General features: G+C 37.9%; 1 protein-coding gene across 1 annotated transcript; it reads right to left on the minus strand.

Moving 5' to 3' along the window:
• Nucleotides 1-5,724: 5,724 nt before the first annotated feature.
• On the minus strand, nucleotides 5,725-8,230 carry GSX1 (GS homeobox 1). Its single transcript, XM_063444882.1, has 2 exons — nucleotides 7,289-8,230; nucleotides 5,725-6,465 (listed from the first exon to the last, which is right to left on the minus strand). The coding sequence occupies exons 1-2, from the start codon at nucleotides 7,662-7,664 to the stop codon at nucleotides 6,113-6,115; spliced, it is 729 nt and encodes a 242-aa protein (XP_063300952.1). The 5' UTR covers nucleotides 7,665-8,230; the 3' UTR covers nucleotides 5,725-6,112.
• Between the last annotated feature and the right edge of the window lie 11,366 nt (nucleotides 8,231-19,596).

Raw genomic sequence — 19,596 nt, forward strand, 5'->3', positions numbered from 1 at the left:
GAGACAACAGGTCTTCTGACAGTACTTAGCACCCAAGCATCTGTGGTAATCATGCCCCACGACTTGACAAATAAAGCCTGTCTGCCCCCTACGTTTACACGGTAAAAAAAGGGCATATAGAGTACTCACCGTACGGACGTCTGTGGGAGGGTTGTCCTCGACCTCCACGACTCTGCCACGGCCTTTCTCGGGACGGGAAGAAAGGGGTTGGTTTGAACTCCTGGTAGGCCCGAGGAGCATTGAAGGAACCTCTGTGGGTCCGCGAAGGACCTCGAGCTCCACGGCTGGGCGGACGGCTCCTATACCTCCCGGCCCCAGAGAAAACCTTAGGGCCGAAGACCCGTTTTAGATTAGACTGGGCTTTGTCCAGTGCAGTGAATGTGCATACGAAAGACCCCAGATCCTTCACAAAGGAGACTCCAAATAGCATACCTTTGGCAGTAAGGCCCGGGTCCTTGACCGCAAGGTTTACCAACTTGGGTTCCATTTTTAAGAGTATGGCCTTGCGGCGTTCCGTCGACATGGCGGTATTAGCATTGCCTATGAGGCAGAACATTCGTTGCACCCATCCAATGGCCTCATCAAAATCAAGGGGGGTCTCCCCCACTTTAGCAGCCTCGAGTAGCTCATAAACCTTTGCAGCGGGGCCCAGTGTGTCCAAGATCTTATGCTGGGCTTCCTGGGCTTCCATCCTGTTTTGGCCAAACAAAAACTTCGATATTTGGGGGTCCACCTCTGGCGTTTTACATGCCGCATCGGGCACGGATGGCCGTGGGGATTCGGCCCTTAGTTTGCTGTGCCCCTCTTTGGAAAGCGAGGTGCGCATGAGTAAGTCCAAGTATTGAGCAATATGCTCTGGTAGGTCCCACTCCGCCGAGCGAGGATGGCGTAGGTCCGAATTAAACAGGGGTAACCCTGGGGATCTCGGATACCTTGCCCCCCCTTTCCCCCCAGAGGTAAAAAAAAGAGGAATCAGAACCCACCACAGTGTCAGAGTCCCCTTTCTCATACGAGGCATATTCGAGAACGTCTGACCCCGTCTCCCCACTCAAGTCGGAATCTGACTCATCATTATCTTGGGCACGCACCCGTTTCCAATTTCTGGCCGATTTTGCCCAGCCAGCGGCTCTTTTGCGCGGTAACACACCATCTTGGACGGCCACAGGTGCGCCAGTCAGGGCAGGTGGTACCTGCATCATTGTGGGAGAGGAGACGTGCTTGGTCTTAGTATGTGCCTTACGGCCCACATGTGCCTGCAGATCAGGTTGGGAGTTGGGTAAAACTGTAGTTCCTTGGGGCTGCAGGAACACCTGTTGCAACATATGTGACAGGGAAGATGAAACAGTCCCCATAGCTGAGGCCAGGGCCCTTTGCAAAGTGGAGTCCAGGAGGGCCTGGAACTCCTGAGAGGGTGTGAGGCCAGCCTCCCTCGCAGCAGAGGGTAACAGGGGATCCATGAGGGGGTAAATGGGGCTGTCAGTTCCTTCCACTCTAGCCTGCATAATCAGAACAGAAAAATAACACTTTAAAAAATCAGGGTTGCAGGCCCAGACAGCAAGGAGTTAATTCCAGTGAGAGTTGGCTGGCAACAGGGCACCAAGGACATTTATCAAATAACCTTACAGAGAGAAACTAATCCCAGGGGTTGAGTAACCCCAAGTACCTGCTGGCAGAGAAGGAGGGGAGCAAAGAAAGGAGCCATGCCGCCGGAGAGACGCCAGCCACATGTGCAAACAGGTCAGGGGGGTGAACGCTTCCGGAAAAGTGCGCCTAAGGAACCAGAGCCCCTCCCCCAGCAATGGCCGGGGAGCGCGTGTTACACATGCGGCTTAAACTCCCTCGCACCAACCATATAAGTAAATTGATGACTTAATTTCAACCTCTCCTAAGCAAGAGCTCTTAAATAATACTTTGTAACAATCTATCTGATATATTGCGGAAATTTTGCCTAGACACAGTGTCCATTTTTCTGACACTCCTCTTCTGTGTGATCTAAATGTATTAACTAGTTCTTTGCTGACCTCATATCTAACAGTGGTTAATCCCCTTTTTCTTTTAATTTATTTTTTTTTGTCGAAGAATATCTGTTGTTCCAATATTTTCAGCCCACTAGCCACACTAGTTAGTTCACGTTTGTAGACATGTTTTTTCCTTTGTAATCTTAATTAATAAAGTTCTATGTGGCTTCTACCCATTTATAGTAATCTCCACTCTGCTATTATTGCTATTATGCTATTATTCTAACTATTTTTTGCTTCTATATTGATCAGTAAGGGTTACCCCCGTTTGAGATTACTTCAATAACCATATGTGAGGCTCCTACAAATGATTCATATGTAGTAGTAACTCTCTTGTTTATTTTTGGAGAACGTGTCTAGTTTAGTAAGTGTGGCCTAAACTTGCCACTGATGTGTCACTTCTCTCCAATTCACAGTTTAGTGTCTAATCCACTGAAATGCCATTTGCCTGTTTGCATGCTGTTCAGTCTGATTCATGAAGGAATAACAGCCATAGAACAGAAAATAATGTAATTGAGGTATTTCAGCATCTGCATCATGCTACCAATGGCGGCAATGGGAGACAGACACCACCGCTCACATTGGTTGCAAATGCCCAAACCAGCGCTTAAGTGTCCTATTCTAATGGAGATTTAAATTAGTTTCTAATTAACATGCAATTAACCAATTAACTCTGAGTACCACTAAGCAATTTGCTTGGCATTATCCATAGACAAACATTTTTTTCTACGTAAGGATTGGATTTGCATAGCCCTGTACAAAGATTAGTTTTTTTTTATATATAGAGCCAACATATTCTGCAGAGCTGTACAATTGGTAGACTGGACAAAATGGTTATTCACGAAAGTGAGAATTCAAAGTGAATTTCATATGTAAGTAGCTAAACTAAGAGCATAGCTGACAGAGAATTTTTCCAATTTGCCTATATTGACCTTAAATTCTCTGTGAATTCTCACATAGGCGAATAACCCTGATAGTCAATGAATGTATATAGGTTCTATTAATTATACAGAGGTAGGTGAAAAGCAGACTTACAAACTAAAAAAACTAATATATTTCTAATTCTGCCCAGTTAAAGATTTTTTTTCCCATCTTGAATATTTTAATAAAGATTGCACAAATGTATTGTCATTTTTCCAGTGTCAATTTTCTGTTTAGTTAAAACGAAACTTTAGAAAGAGATTGCTTTTTTCCCCAATTCTATTATTTTGACTTACATTCTGCATTTTTCTGTCCTACAAAGAATGTGCTTCACTTCATTCACAGATGTGAAAAATAGTTATTTTATATGTGAGCATCTTTCTCATATTAAGAAGAATTGTGTCTCCAATACCTACTCAGTAGTACTGTTTTTATGCCATATTGTGAATGTATGTCTCTGGTCACTATCAGGTCTACCTACACGGTGCAAAGCTGTGTTTGTGTGTCAAATTCTGAAACTACAGAACACAGTGTAACAGCAGCAACAGTCTTGGTTATATGTTAGTGAATATAATAAGGTTCTATTGCTATATATTATAGAATATATTGGTTATAGCTTAGTGACTATAAAAGGATTAAATTGGTTATAGGTTAGTGGCTATAAGATTATATTGGTTATAGGTTAGTAGCTATAAAAGGATTATATTGGTTATAGGTTAGTGGCTATAAGATTATATTGGTTATAGGTTAGTGGCTATAAGATTATATTGGTTACAGGTTAGTGGCTATAATAAGGTTATATTGGTTATAGGTTAGTGGCTATAATTATGTTATATTGGTCATAGGATAGTGGCTATAATTATGTTATATTGGTTATAGGTTAGTGGCTGTAAGGATGTCATCTTGGTTATAGGTTAGTGGCTATAATAAAGTTATAGGTCAGTGGCTATAACGGGTCATCTTGGTTATAGGTTATACAGGTGGCTATAATACGGTTATATTGGTTATAGGATAGTGGCTATAATGAGGTTATATTAGTTATAGATTAGTAGTTATAATGAGGTTATATTGGTTATAGGTTAGTGGTTATAATGAGTTAATATTGGTTATAGGTTAGTAGTTAGGATCGGGTTAAATTGGTTATTGGTTAGTGGTTATAATGATCTTATATTGGTTATAGAATAGTGATTATAATGATGTTACATTGGTTATAGGTTAGGGGCTATAATAAGGTTATATTGATTAAAGGATATTGGCTATAATGAGGTTAAATGAAGGAATACAACTGATCATATATATATATTTCATTGCAAAGTAACATTTTGGCAAACATTTGCCAGATGAGCTGTGTTAGACTAAATTAAATATAATGCACAGCATTATGGGAATGGCAGTCCTACAGAACTGGAGTGTCTTAAGGCTGACTGTGTAATATGCTGGATTGTAAATATAAGAAGGATTCAAAGATTGGCTGTGCGTCCTGGGAATTGTAGTTCCAAAACAACTAGAGTGACAGAGGCTAGCCATCGCTGATATAAAGTGTACATGTTAAATTGTTTACTGTAATTTATTATATAAAGATGTACAAAAATATGTCATATATAATAATAATAATATATATAAAAAAAATATCTTTCAGGATATATAGTAATATTACGTTTATTGTTTATAACTGTATCAGAAATATTATTTTGTTCTTTGTTTTGGTTGTTTTCAAGACTAAAATTGTGTTTTCCCATAGATTTTATTAGCTTTGACTTCAATCTAGAGATTCCAATAAATATTTTCCGTTTGTAAGCCAATATTCTGAGCAGGATTTTTAATCATTATTATAATATTATAATAAAATTATTAGTGTCTTTGCATATTTAACCGTGAAATGATAACTAGTATCGCCATAATCTGTCAGGAATATAAGAATGGATATATAAATCATTTATATATCAGAATAACGAGCAGACTTGCTCTAAAAGCGAATTTGAAAGGGAAAATATGTTTGTATTTTTACATTAAGGAACTATATAAAAAAAATGCTTTTAAAACGTTATAATTCTTTATATTTATATGATTTTGCTTTATTGCTTAATTTGGCAAATATATATATATTACATTTATATATTGTAGTCTAATTACCATGCACAATTATGTATTTTAGAATATGATTTATTTTTTTATTTATTGTTTTTTTTTTATCATTTTTTACTTTTCCCTTTTTCAAATTGATTTATTTTTCTTATTTGTCTATGGTTTAATAGTCACGAACTTTACTTTTAGAATTTTTAAAAAATATTTCGAACTATTTCCAATATAATTTGTTCCCACCTGAATTTTCGTAGCGAATCATTTTTTTTTTTAAAAAAAATATACTTACTTTCTGTTCTTGTATTTTTTCATAAATATCTATAGAAAAAAATACCTTCAAAAATGACGAAAACAACATTAAAAATGAGTAATTCGAATATATATTTTTATAAGAAAAAGTTTATTTTTTACATAAATAAATAAATATTTTCTGATATACAGAAACAATACAATAAAACATACAGAATACCGAAAACGTGTTTTTTTTTTTTTTCTTGAACATTTTTAACAGGTAGAATATCACCATTCTGCATGTTTTTTCTTGATTTTTATAAAACAAAATTAACACATATTTAAATTTTCACTGGAAATGCTTTCAGAGACACACACACATTGTAATATTTACATCGTTTGCATTTTGGAGAGACAGTGACAGCTGACCTTGGCACTGCAGTTGCATTTGAACTACATTTCCCGTGATGCTTAGCCCCTCTAAAACCTAAAGGCAGAACAAAAGCTGTCTGGTCATCGTGAGAAGTGAAGTTTACAAATATTTGCTGTCCCTAAGTTACGCAATTTACTTTCTTGGAGGGTCAAAAACTGTTCCAATGTATTGTGCCAAAACAGCACCCCAGTTCCCAATGCGTAAAAACACTATATTAACCCTTTCTTAACAAGCTGAGTAGCCATCAGTGATTTTGTGATAGTCCTAGGATGTATGCACTATGTACAATAGTCAGCAGAGTCACAGTCTAGATGCTTTGTTGACAGTCATTATGAAACACATATAATTTAAATGAGCTCTTAGAATGTTCTATCCAATGTACAGTGATAATGTCTTAGTTCATTGATTTTTGTCGCTTTTTTTTGGATTAAGGACTTGGTGACAGGTCTCTGTCCTCTTTTTCTGATGAGGATGGAGAGGGCGACATAGGTAAGTCATCTTCATCTTCCAAACACTTTGTAGACAGTGATGAACATTTGCAGTTGTGGGGACTCCCTCTGTGGGAGCTGCTCTTCCCTTCTTTCTTGTGCTTAACCCTTCTGTTCTGGAACCAGATTTTGACCTGCTTTTCAGAGAGGTTGAGGTAAGTGGCAATCTCTATGCGCCTCAGTCTGGACAAATACATATTGGAGGCAAATTCCCTCTCCAGCTCCAAGAGCTGGGTACTGGTGAAGGCTGTACGCATCCTTTTACTGCTGGGCAACTGACTGCTTGATGTGTCTGCAAGAAAGATGGAACATAGAGGTTAGATTAATACCGCTACACAGATTGCGTCATATGTATCAAGAGCGAGATTGCAACATTTAGCTTCAGAAGTAGACCATTCGTTCATTTCTCAACACAGTCCATATTTATAAGGTAAACTGGGACAAAATGCCCAACTTGGATCAATTCATTTGACTGGTTTTATAAGTATTTATTTATACGTTTTGTACCAAGGTTGTGCTACAATGGCAGGTAGAGATATGGAAGCTGGAATGGTCTGGAGAGAATTGTTACACGTGGAGCAAAGAAGAGACACATTGCATTGGTTTCAATAAGAATTAACGCACACTTGGATTATTTATCTAGAACTATACAAAGATATACTACTGGAATACGATTTATCTCCGTTTAATCGCATAAAATGCAATACAGGGTCATATTAATTCATGAATGAATAAATTATAACTTCATTGTAAAGTGTAACATGCTCAAAACGTCTAGAAAGCTGTAATATACCTTTTAATTAAGGGTTTATTGTTTACAAAATAATCGAGATTCTCTTCTAATAGCAAATTAATCTCTGGTCTATTTTACAAAAATAAATAAAATAATTCCAGGTGTTTATATTAAGAGTAAAATATTGAACTGTCTGTGTGCGCCCATATGTTTATTCCAATGAGGAGGAGACGTTATTTTTCTGTTAGAGCTAAGTAAAGGGGAATCAGATTTATTCAGAATGAAACGTTGTTATAATTAACCCTTTAATCTGCGCAGCTTGGCTGCTAGTTGTCATTAGTTTGAACAGGTCTGTGATTCGAATTCACTGAGAGATACTCACCGACAGATATGCAGTGGAACTGCCTGGGGTCTGCCATGGGGTAGGTAGCCTGGTAGATTGTTGGAGCATGGCTCAGGTTGATCCCAGAGGTTGCTGAGTGCTGTCTGCCCAGGCCTGGTGGGCAATACTGGGAGCTGAAGGAGGAGAAGGAGGCCTTGAGGAGAGGTATCCCTGGGGGTCCTGGATGCAGCTGGGAGGTGACACACATGGGGCACACACACAGGAGACCCCCTTTCCTGGAGTGACAGGAGGCAGGGAGCCCATGCAGGGGGTGAGAGGGGTGCATTGCATAGGGGAAGATGGGTGGGCTGGTATCGTCCTTCTTGTCATTGGACTCCCTTAGTATGAGGGAATCCACCAGGAATGAGCGAGGCATGAGTCCCGAGGGAGTGCTATCCGCTGTCTGAGAACCGAGTCAGCCTCTCCCCTGTACCTGGGGTCCTGGATAGAGCGCACTGGGCGTCTGGAGTCCTGGACAGAGCGCACTGGGTGCCTGGAGTCCTGGATATAGCGCACTGGGTGATTACTGTCCTGTATAATGCAAACTCAGAGTTGAGAGTTCCAAGCAGTGCGCTCAGCCTCAGTCAGTGCACACAGAGTGCTGTAGTTTTCCTTGATCAGTGCACACAGGGCACTAGGGGTCTTGATGGGTGCTGAGCGCTGAGTACACACGGGGTGCTGATGTATTCTCTGGGTTATGTGGACACAGGATGCTTGAAGTCTTTTTTGATCAGTACAGAAAAGTGCACACAAAGTGCCAATGCCCCAGTGATGAGCTGACAGTGTACTTAGGTTGCTGGTGGCAGTCCCAGTGATGAGCTGACAGTGTACAGAGGTTACAGGTGGCAGTCCCAGTGATGAGCTGACAGTCTACTCAGGAAATCCTAGTGATGAGCTGACAGTGTGCTCGGTGCTGGAGTCCCAGTGATGGAGAGATGTGCACACAGGTTGCTAGCCAGCAATGTGGTGCTGAAAGCCCCTGGCTCGGTATAAATAGCGGCCGGACCATGTGATGCTGGGACTGGACTCAATAGCCTTTTTGTGGCCTTTCTCTTGGCATTCACTGCGCACGCTTCCTCATTATTTCACTTGTTAACTAAATGAACTGCATAATGTACTCTATTCTTGTCAGCCCCACCCACACCGTAACAGGCTCTCCCCCTCCCTGGGATTTATTTTCTCATTCCCTGTCTATTTAATATTCTTTTATCTACATGCATTTTGCTCTATTGAATATTAGCAGGTTCACCCCATCCCTGTTATCTGAAAATACTGCTCGCTATTATCTAAATCCCAGCTTCATTGCTCTCCACCATCCTTTATACTGCCACCTGTAGAATGTGGCTGCGATTCCACAGCCTATCCTGTCCCCAATCAGGGGCACGGAGCCTGGCTGCAATCTGAGACCTGGGCTTCATGGGCACCGGGCATCCAACTGGCACACACTGTGTGTATTCTGTTAGACAGACAGATACATCATCTGACAGATACAAACAAAAACAGACAGAGACAGAGAGATGCATGGACAAACAGACAGAGAGAGACAGATACATAGACTGAGAAACAGACAAACTCAGAGACGGACAGATACATAGACATATACATAGACAGACAGAGAGACTCTTAGATAGACAGAGAGGAAGATACATTAACAGAGAGATAGACAAAGAGATAGGTACATGGGCAGACAGATACGTAGATGAACAGACAGATGCAGGCAGACAGAAAGACAGATACATCGATCGATACAGAGACAAACAAACAGATAGCCAGACAAACAGAGAGATACAGACACAGACAGGCATGCAAATAAACAGACAGATTTATAGACAGTTATATAGACAGACAGATCAAGTGACAGATAGATGCATAGCAGATCTTATATTGTTTATGTAAATCACAAAGCAATAATGCTTGAAGATATCGTGAATTTAGTAGGTTTGTGTTTATATTTTGAACCAGTGGTTACACATTTTCCCAACTATACAGTGGAGATAAATGTGCATCTCCCTAACCAAATGAATTGGGTCACTGAACTCTACACTGCATGTATTCTTTTAAATGCACACTACAATGTATCTGTCGCTATTACATCACATTCTGATCTATCAACTCTATGTCTTCTACTCCCCACTGCATTTTTAAGTATGTGTTTTAAGTGTACACACGTTATGAATACTTTGATCTGGTATAAAGTTCAAATATAATATGTCAGAGAATCACACATGAAGACTTAATATGAAAATATGTAAATTAATACATTCTGGTTTATGTGTGTAAATATATTATGTATGTGATATATATATATATATATATATATATATATATATATATATATATATATGTGTGTGTGTGTGTGTGTGTGTCTACATAGTGTGTGTGTGTGTGTGTGTCAGTCGGTGTGCATGGGAGTCTGCGTCTCTAACACCCATCTAATTGATTCACTTTACTGGTTGATGAATATTAATAGTGATATGGGATATTAAGGACACATAAAGCCTATTGCTTTGCATAATTGATGATTTGATGGTGTAGGGATGACCAGGCAGAGACAGACTGTAGCCATGATCCAGAGGCCACAGTCATCTCTGCACCTGCATCTGTGCACCCTCAGGCCATCTAATAGCCCCAGGGAAAGAGTTAAATCTCTCCCTCTCTGAATGGACACCCAGGCAAAGCTACTGGGAAACCCATCCAAAAAAATAACCAGTTTTTTTTTTTTTTTTTTTTCAGCCTGGACCTTATTGAATGTCATTGAAGAAAGTTTTGAATGCAAGCTAAAGAGAAGCGAATTAAAGTGTGTGACAGCTAAGGATAAGGAAACACAAAGAGGACTCTGTCACACTTTGGGTAGAATCTGTGGGCTTTTTACCAAGCCTCTTCTCTATGATTGAATTAAGTAATAGGAAAAAGATTTTCTTTCAACTTACCACCATTACAGAAAAAAAACTTCAAAGCCTGCAGCACTTTCTAATGTGCTGTGCTGACAATAGAAATGGTTTTATGCAGAAGTGATTCTGGGAGATTGTTTGGCAATTATAAAGTAAGACAATTTTAAGGCTTGCAAAAAATAACTAAAACAGGGGGGCATTGAAACTCACAAGGGGCATTAAAAGCCAAAAAGTCACTGCTTCTTTAATGGGATTTTTTTTTTTTTTTTTTTTGTGATTTAACACATTTTTTTTTTCTCAACAGTAAGATATTTATTACAGTTATGTAGTGGCAGATTCACAAGTTAAGTGCTAGTGAGTGAAATGGTTAACAGTTTAAAGGGTTAATTTTTTGCCAGAGAGCTTACAGCTCTTTTTCAATTGTTGGTTAATTCTATTGTACTGAGACATTCTTCTACATATTATGCTGCAATGTTTTTAAAAACACAGTATATAAAAAGGTTAAAAGTGAAAACACACAGAAATTGATAGGGTAGTATTTAAGGGTTAATATTTATTAAATGTATACATTCACAGAAGTGCCTGAAGTAAGTTATTATACCCCCCTCTGGTACTCCCATTGGGTGTGCTTTTTAAGCAAATAAATTGTGAATGTCAGTTATTGATCTGCAACATATTCCTCTCTATATCTACACTCACATGTATGTTTGTCAGTTTGTGATGACAAGAATGATTGAGAACACAGAATTGGTTGATAAGCAATATGCAATATTGTTACTTTATCAATACTAAGTATTAATTGATAGTATTTTTTTATGAATCTATTTATCAATACTAAGTATTAATTGATAGTATTTTTTATGAATCTATTTATCAATACTAAGTATTAATTGATAGTATTTTTTTAGGAATGAAAGAAATGAGAGAACACAGAATTGGTTGATAAGCAATATACAATATTGTTACTTTATCAATACTAAGTATTAATTGATAGTATTTTTTTTTTTACACTTTTGCACGTGGAAAAATAGGTTAATTCAGGAAGTCCGATAGACATCCATGTGATGGTTCTGGTCGTCCAAATATGGCCCATGCAAAATATTCAGGGAAGCGATTTAGACGAAAAAAAAAGTAGAAAAAATGAGACAATCAGTGTACTGTAAAATATATATACATAGCATAAAATATATATATATACATATATATATATATATATATATATATATATATATATATATACACACATAATATACATATTAGTACACTAATAGGTGCATTTTACAATCATTTGGTTCACAGGTCAATTAAGAAAAAGCAACCAAAAGAGGAAAAAATGATATATTTACTGAATATATAGTATATAAATATAGTTGTGTTTTTTTACTGCTCCTACTTTTTCCCCTCTGTTGGTCACATCTCATTTGATGTGAAAAAAAAAATCAACTTTTAATGACTGTCCCCTAACCATCAATCATCTTTTTTTTCCCATCAACCAGTTGATTTTTTGGGTCATGGACAGAACTCGGAATCACGGATCAAATGACTATGCTCCTACATTGCACAAGACGTCTGTTCAGTTCTACCTTCATATCATGCTTTCAAGTCGCATAATTTGGACGACCACCCGATCGGATCGAATTGCAATTTGGCTGAAAATCATTGCACAAGTGTAGTGGTATTTTCTGTGTGTTTCTGATTTCTAGAGTCTGTTAACCTTTTTGTTTACATTAATTTGAGAAGAGAATGGCGGCATCTCTAAACATACAAGCAACGAGGGCAGGATGGAAAACTAACACGCTCTGTGCTTTCTCATCTATTGTAATTTGTTTAAAAGAAACGACTTCTCACTTTTTGTATTTTTTTGAATAATACAATGCAAAAAGGGAAAAAAATAAATGAAAACATGTTTTCACACTTTGCACAGACACAACATTAAAACCACATGCCTAATATCATGCAGGTCCCCCTCGTGCTGCTAAAACAGCTCTGATGCATTGAGGCTTGAACTGTACAAGACCTCTGAATGTGTCCTGTAGTATCTGGCACCAAGACATTAGCAGCAGATCCTTTAAGTCCTGCAAGTTGTGAGGTGGGGCCTCCATTTATCGGATTTGTTGTTCCAGCACAGGGCACAAATTTTCCCAACAGAACATTGCCCAGAAGCATAACACTGCCTCCGCTGGCCCTCCTTCTTCCCACAGAGCATCCTACTGTCAAAAACAACGCACATGCAATTGGCCAGAAACCTGATCTAAAAGAAGACCTGATTCGTCAGACCAGGCAACCTTCTTCCATTGCTCAATGGTCCAGTTCAGAAGCTCACGTCCCCATTGACAACACTTTCGGTGGTCACTCTGACCGGTCTGCAGCTAAGCAGCATCATATGCAGAATACTGCGATGGGTGTTCTGACACCTTTCTATCATGGGCAGCATTATGTTTTTCAGCAATTTGAGCTACAGTAGCTCTTCCATGTGAGCGGACTAGACGGGCTAGCTTTCATTCCCTATGGGCATCAATGAGCCTTGGGCACCAATTATCCTCACAAGGTGCCCTTCTTTGCACCACTTCAGGTAGGTAATAATCACTGCATACTGGGAACAACTCACAAGACTGGCCATTCTGGAGATGCTCTGACCTAGTTGTCTAGCCATCGCTATTTGGTCCTTGTCAAAGTCACTCAGATCTTTTCACTTGCCCTTTTTCCTTCGTCCAACACATGAAATTCAAGAATTGTCTGTTCACTTGCTGCCTAATATATCCAACCCCTTGCCAGGTGTCATTGTAACAATATAATCAATGTTATTCACTTCACTTGTCAAAGGTTTTAATGTTGTGGCTGATCAGTGTACACACACTGTATAAAGTTAACAGTATGTTTTATAGATGTCCATCATTATTTGGGATTAAAAAGATTTTGAATTGTTTTATAAATTGCTCTAAATTGTACTTTACAATTCACTTACAATTTGCAGCAAAAAATCACTACCTTGTAGGGCAGGGGTGCTCAAAAGATGGATCCCCAGATGTTGTAGAACTACAACCCCCATGATGCTTTGCATGCCTTTAAATGCTTTAGAATGACAAAGAATCAGGGAAGCTGTAGTTTAAAACCATCTACCTTTTGGGCGCCCCTGCTATAAGGTAACTACCCTGTATTTTGTTAAGTTGCCTTATCACAAGAGATATTTGAGGCAGAGTAAAGAACATATTGCATAAATTGTTGATATATACAGGAATATATGATAATAACGATTGCACAATTGCAATTGTAATGTGTGACATAGCAGCGAGAAGTACATTTTTTGATAGTTTTATTTTATGTACTTATATGTTTTTTTACACTTTAGTCTCTATTCTGTACATAGGGTTATATTCCTTAAGAGTAAATTGTATTAAGTTTACAACCCACCTGCATAACTTAGGTTTAAATAGATAAGTCTGAAAACAAATCTCCATCTCTACACAGACAGAGATATTCTCTAACTCGGTTATATAAGACTAAATGCCGCAGGTTGTCAACTTAACATGTCGATTAGTGTCCAGTCCTCCTTAATGGTTTATTATTGTCACAAACTTGCTTCTAAACAAATTATCTCAATCTCATATCAGTTTATGGTTGAGCTTAAATATGTAAACATTTAGGTTGTCTTCATTTTTTTTAAAGTTAATATCATTAGCGCGAATAGAACAAAACTTTCTTGTAAAATTAATATTGCTAGGAATTTTTTTCAAGTTGATTTGATTGCCATTCGATTAAAGCCGTGATCGAGTACAGCAAGGCCAAGTATTTGATAAAAAAATTCTATACATAGGAGCCTACAATGTTTGGAGATCATCATAAGAAACATGATGAAATACATTGCGATGTACAGAGAAGTTCCTACATAGAGCTTCCATGATTTCTCCTACGCTAAACCCTGCTATGCGACTGGCTGAGAGTATTAGATGATCACTCACAGCCAAAGAGCTAAGCCCTGCAATTCTGAGAGCTTCTGGCTCTAACGGAGGCGGTGACTGGGGTTCACAGACCCCAGGTAAGTTGTCAAACTGGAAGCAAATGATTTGTCTACTTAAATTAGTGGTGCGTTAGGGCACCCCTGGTACCATAACTTCTACAGCATGCTGCAATGGTTGTTTTGCTTGGCATGTTCCTTTAACTCAATAGATTGTCGTTACCGCTAAATACATGTTCTAACGCTTGTTGATGACTGTCTGCTTGCCTGCTGCCACATGATGCGCAAGGGAGGATTTGTTGATTAACTGCTTGATTAACTGCTAATTATGTGCTTATATTAACCTTAACATGTAGCTAAACACTGTTAATTAACCGCCGTTCCCCTTTAACCTTCTTATTCCAACACAGATTATTCCCTCCTTGTTTTATACAGGCTGGGCTGACGTCCAAGTATTCAAACACAAGTCGACTTTCTAGATGTGGTCCTCTTTGTCAAAATGGCTCTCTCAATAGTTACAAAAAAATTAAAGAACATAAAGAATAACCTTTTTCTAATAATATTTTGAAACATTTGGAATGTGTTTAGCCATTTTCTGACAGACTCTAAACTTATGCTACATATCTTCAACACTCTTTGAGTGTTTTAAGAAAGATTAGGGATTTGGCATGTCTATAAATAACCTCAGGGGCTCCTGTTACATCTCACCCACAATATAATAAAAACAATGACAGCTGTTTAAAATGTTTTGGCCATGTTTTCTAATAAAGTTATTATAGTTGTGCAGCTATATTGACCTTAACATGCAGTTAAACACTGCTAATTAACAAGCCAACCCCTTTTAACCTCTTTATTCCAACAGAGATCATTTCTTTTTCATTTGAAATTGGCTGACATCCAAGGATCTCTCATTTAGTTACAAACACTAAAGTACACAAAGAGCTTTTGTAGCCATTTATGATGTATGCAGATTTACAGATTAGCAGTTTATTAAAGGGACACTCCAAACACCATTACCACTACAACCAGCTGTAGTGGTTATGGTGCTAGGAGTTCCCTGGCATCATCAAAGAGCAAATAGTCAAACAATTAAAAAATAGTTTGGGGTCTTCTGGGTGTCTGGTGCTGCTCCAGGAAGCTCCTGCAATGAGCTAAGCCCAGACACGCGGGGATGCCCTTAGTGGCTGAGAGCGCTCAGTTGATACTCTCAGCCAATGAGTCAACACTGCACAGCAGAGCTTAGCGCAGTGGTACTAACAGACGCACCTTGCTGGCATGCAGAAAAACCCAGGTAAGTTGTCAAACTATTGTTAAATAGTTTCATTATTTACCATGGGAGGATGCCAGGGAACTCCTGACAACATAACCACTACAGAGGCCTGTAGAGGTTATGCTGCTTGGAATGTTTATTTAATAGGTAAACCAGGTACCAAGATAGCCAACTCATTTTAAAATATTCTCAATATATTGAGGGTTATGTATAAAGTGTCATTTGGGGTAAGGTTCTCAAAGTGAAGCAATCAGTGGGAACATTCTATTAGTTTCCATGGTGATTACATCACTGTTAGCACTTTGACCCAGAATTATACTTTATACATAACACTATTGTTTTTTAAAACCTAAAACTATATTATCTTATGTCTGTAAACAAGTGACTGTTTCAGGTTCAGTATTTGATGATGACTGGTCCGATATCATGAAAAAGCAGTGTCCACTTATGTAAATAAAAAAAATGGGATTTCTAGCCATTTTTTTGCTGGTATATTTTCAAGTTTACTTATTTCACATTTACAAACTAGTGCATCTAATGTTTGCTGGAAGTTGATTACATGGGGGCCTTGATACCAATTTGTCTTCCCATGTTTGATCTGTGAAGTTAAATATTTTTCAGATTTTCCACTATATACCTAATCTTGTACCTTTTGATGAGTGTTTTTTTCTTTCTAGATCTGCTATAATGATAGAAGAGCACAACATAGTCTGTGCTGCCTTTTCTGCTGGTACACCAAATTGTCTTGGTTTATACAAAAATACTTTTAGAAACTGGGGCCCCTGGATAAATACAATTGTTTATAACCAGTTATATTGCTATTACCATTTTCCACTCCGATGCAGATATTTTTAAACATCTTTTCAAAGCCGATTCTGGTATTTTAACATATCTAAATGCATTATCTCTGTTCTTATTAAAGGTGTGCATTCCCCTAGATTAAATTTCTATTTAAATTCTACTTTAGAAATTAGTAAAATAACAAATCAGTTTTCGAAAGCCTCCGCAACATTTAAGGCTGTGTTAAAATGTAAACATGTGATAAAGGAAATGTTACATGCCCTTCATAGGTGAGTATAGAGTTAAGAGAATAATTGCTACGTAAGACAGAGAATAGCCACCAGGGGGCACCTTGACTATCCCCCAATTCCCCGGCACACAAGCTGAGATTAATAGCTGACATATTAAAAAAAAATAGAAAGTTTCATTGCAAAGAGAGAAAACTGTTCAGTTTCTAAAAAAAATAAAATGTTTCATATATGTAATCATTTTAACACACATTGGCAAAAGTGCCTAATTTTTTTTAAGGAAAATTAATTCACGCTTGAATGCAGTTACACAATATACACAATACGTAATTGTGAATTCTTACCAATTTTTACTGCTTTGTTTTATAAACTCTTAATTCTTAAATGTAAAAGTTTGATGAACGTCTTTATTCCTTATTGGAAAATTGTTTGTAATTTTATATCAGAAACAGCTATTCAAAAGAATAACAGATAACTAAAATATTTTACTTATAAGCAAAACATGCAAAAACTACAGCAAATAACAGCAGTGATAATAGTCACAATAATCTTCCTTTTTCAATTTATTAAATATTAGTATTGCTAATCTAGAAGAAGGCAAACACACTGACACATTGAAATATTTAACAATTCTGCTCCACGCAGGTAGTGATTGCATCAATAGCCCATATTACAGAAGTTCAGATGTATTTGGACAATGATATATACCAGGCTTCCCCAAACTCCGTCCCTCCAGATGTTGCTGAACTACAACTCCCATGATTCTGTAGATATGCTGAGAATCATGGGAGTTGTAGTTCAGCAACATCTGGAGGGCCGGAGGTTGGGGAAAAGACACAACAATAAAACCACTGACAGGTGAAGTGAATAACATTGATTATATTGTTACAATGGCACGTGTCAATGGGCGAGATATATTAGGCAGCAAGTTATCAGTCAGTTCTTGAATTTCATGTGTTGGAAGCAGGAAAAATGGGCAAGAGAAAAGATCTGAGTGACTTAAACAAGACAAATAACGATTACAGAAAAAATGAGAATTATTATTTGTAACACAGACAATTACACAAAATTAAATGTACTATACAGTATATAATTGGGATGAGTTGAAAAGCAACTTACTAAATAAGATTAATACAGTAGAATTGTAAAAACTCTCTAACTTTTGAAATCTGGAATTTTTTTGACAACTTTATTATTTGAGGTGGAATATTAAAATTGTCAACTTACTACAATACACTATTCATTGAATTTACCATCACATGGTCTCCCAGAGTCAGCTTTTCATTTTTTCAGACAAACACTGAAGGAGCACTCAATATGGGAAGGCAGGCCTTGAGATTCATAGATGGAGCACTTTGCATTGAAAACACTATTGTGAAAACAGCAAGATTTAAATGGAGCGAAGGGTTACCCATAAATCCCAACATTTTTAAATAAACTAAGAGGGACACTTTCATTTTAGGGGTGTGACTGGGGGTGGGGCGAGGACTATTCTAAGAAAATATAGGTGACATACTTATAACAAATTATATAACTAAAATGTAATTTAGAACAAGTGCAATGTATCTTATTTACACAGACTGATTTCTAAACACAGTTATTGTAGTTTAAAGAAGACACAATACTGGGAGTATTATTGTTGTGCAGCTCTGTTATACGCTCAGACACACCAACAATATGGAGCTCCTAGAAAAGCGGGCATTAGGATAGATGAGAGGGACAGAGGGATAAAGGCCCAAAGTAGAGACTGTCCCTCCTAAACAGGGACACTTGGGTACCTGCCTTCAATATACTGGTGACAAACTTTTATGAGTGTCAGTTTTAACCCTATGCCCCCTAAATTTAAGTCACCCCAAATTTACTGAATGAGGAAGATTGCATCATGAACTTCTGTCTTTGACTTGAGAGAAGTAGCATGCCCCAAGGCACATTAAGTGAGTCATCTGTCAATTTAAAGAAGCAGTTCTTTCTGTGTGTCCCTTTGATGACTGTTTTGTTTCTGTCTCTCTGTTGTAGGCTTTTAGGATTAGACAATGCCTATGCGGACATGCTGCTTTAAGAGGAAGAGCTCATGCCGATCCTGTGGAAGGAATTCATTCAGATGCACCAGATTGTAATCATACGAACCATAAAATGAATGTGTAAATACAAACAGATACAGTATCTTCTAATTGTTTGGCAGAGTTTTTATCCAGTGCCACATTCTATTGTAAAATGAAGAATAGGTTGGCAACGTGTATGTGATTAGGTAGTAAACCCCTCTCCTAGTACACCTCTCTCCTCCAGTCCTGGCAACAAGGCATCTTGGGGATTCCTCCTTCATAGACATATCTCATTACTGATATCTGGTATTATTGTAACCAGATATAAAGCACCAACATATTACTTGGTGATGTACAATGGTGGGCAAACAAACAGGACAAGCTGGGCATGCAGGAGAACGTGTTGTTGCGGGTCCTGTTCAAGTGAGCTTTCAGTCTAAAGGGAGTGTGGTTTAATTATATAAATGAGAAAGGAAAAGTATGCAAGCTGTACAAAAGGAAAATTGGAAGTATATTTCTGATATTTTATAAGATCTATGCACATTATATGACATATATAGAAGAAGAAAGAGAAGTGGGTGACCCCCCTCACATTGGGGAACGGTGGTCAATATGTCCCTCAATTTGTATAAGGAATGTTAAATCCTCCCTCCTACCCCTCTTGCTTCTTCTGCCTTGCCACGAATATGTTTACTAAGTCAACTACATGCCTACAAAGCAGCAAGCAGTCAGTGAATGCTCGCTGTCTGTAAAAAAAGACAAGCAACTGGTCACTAATCCAGCAAAGGGGAACCTGTCAGTACCTGGTTAGATCTGGATAGAGATGATCTTTTTGGAATGCAGATTAAAACTGCCAAATAAGCCAGACTTTACATTGTAATTATATTTTGATGCAATTTTGTAAGAATATGCATTCCAACAAATCCCATCAAATTTCTCACAAATACCCCAAAAATAAAGATCGTTGTATAGATTTTATCAGGTCTATGACATGCGACAAATATAATTTCTGCTTCAATGCCAGTAGTGCAGACCCTGTCCGAAATATTGTCAAATAGGGTCTACCATTTGTATAAGGGGTAATTTACTAAACAGTGAATTGAAAAGTAAATTGCAGAATTA

The sequence above is a fragment of the Pelobates fuscus genome, chromosome 1 (genome assembly GCF_036172605.1).
Source record: "Pelobates fuscus isolate aPelFus1 chromosome 1, aPelFus1.pri, whole genome shotgun sequence".
In the NCBI taxonomy this organism is placed as follows: domain Eukaryota; kingdom Metazoa; phylum Chordata; class Amphibia; order Anura; family Pelobatidae; genus Pelobates; species Pelobates fuscus.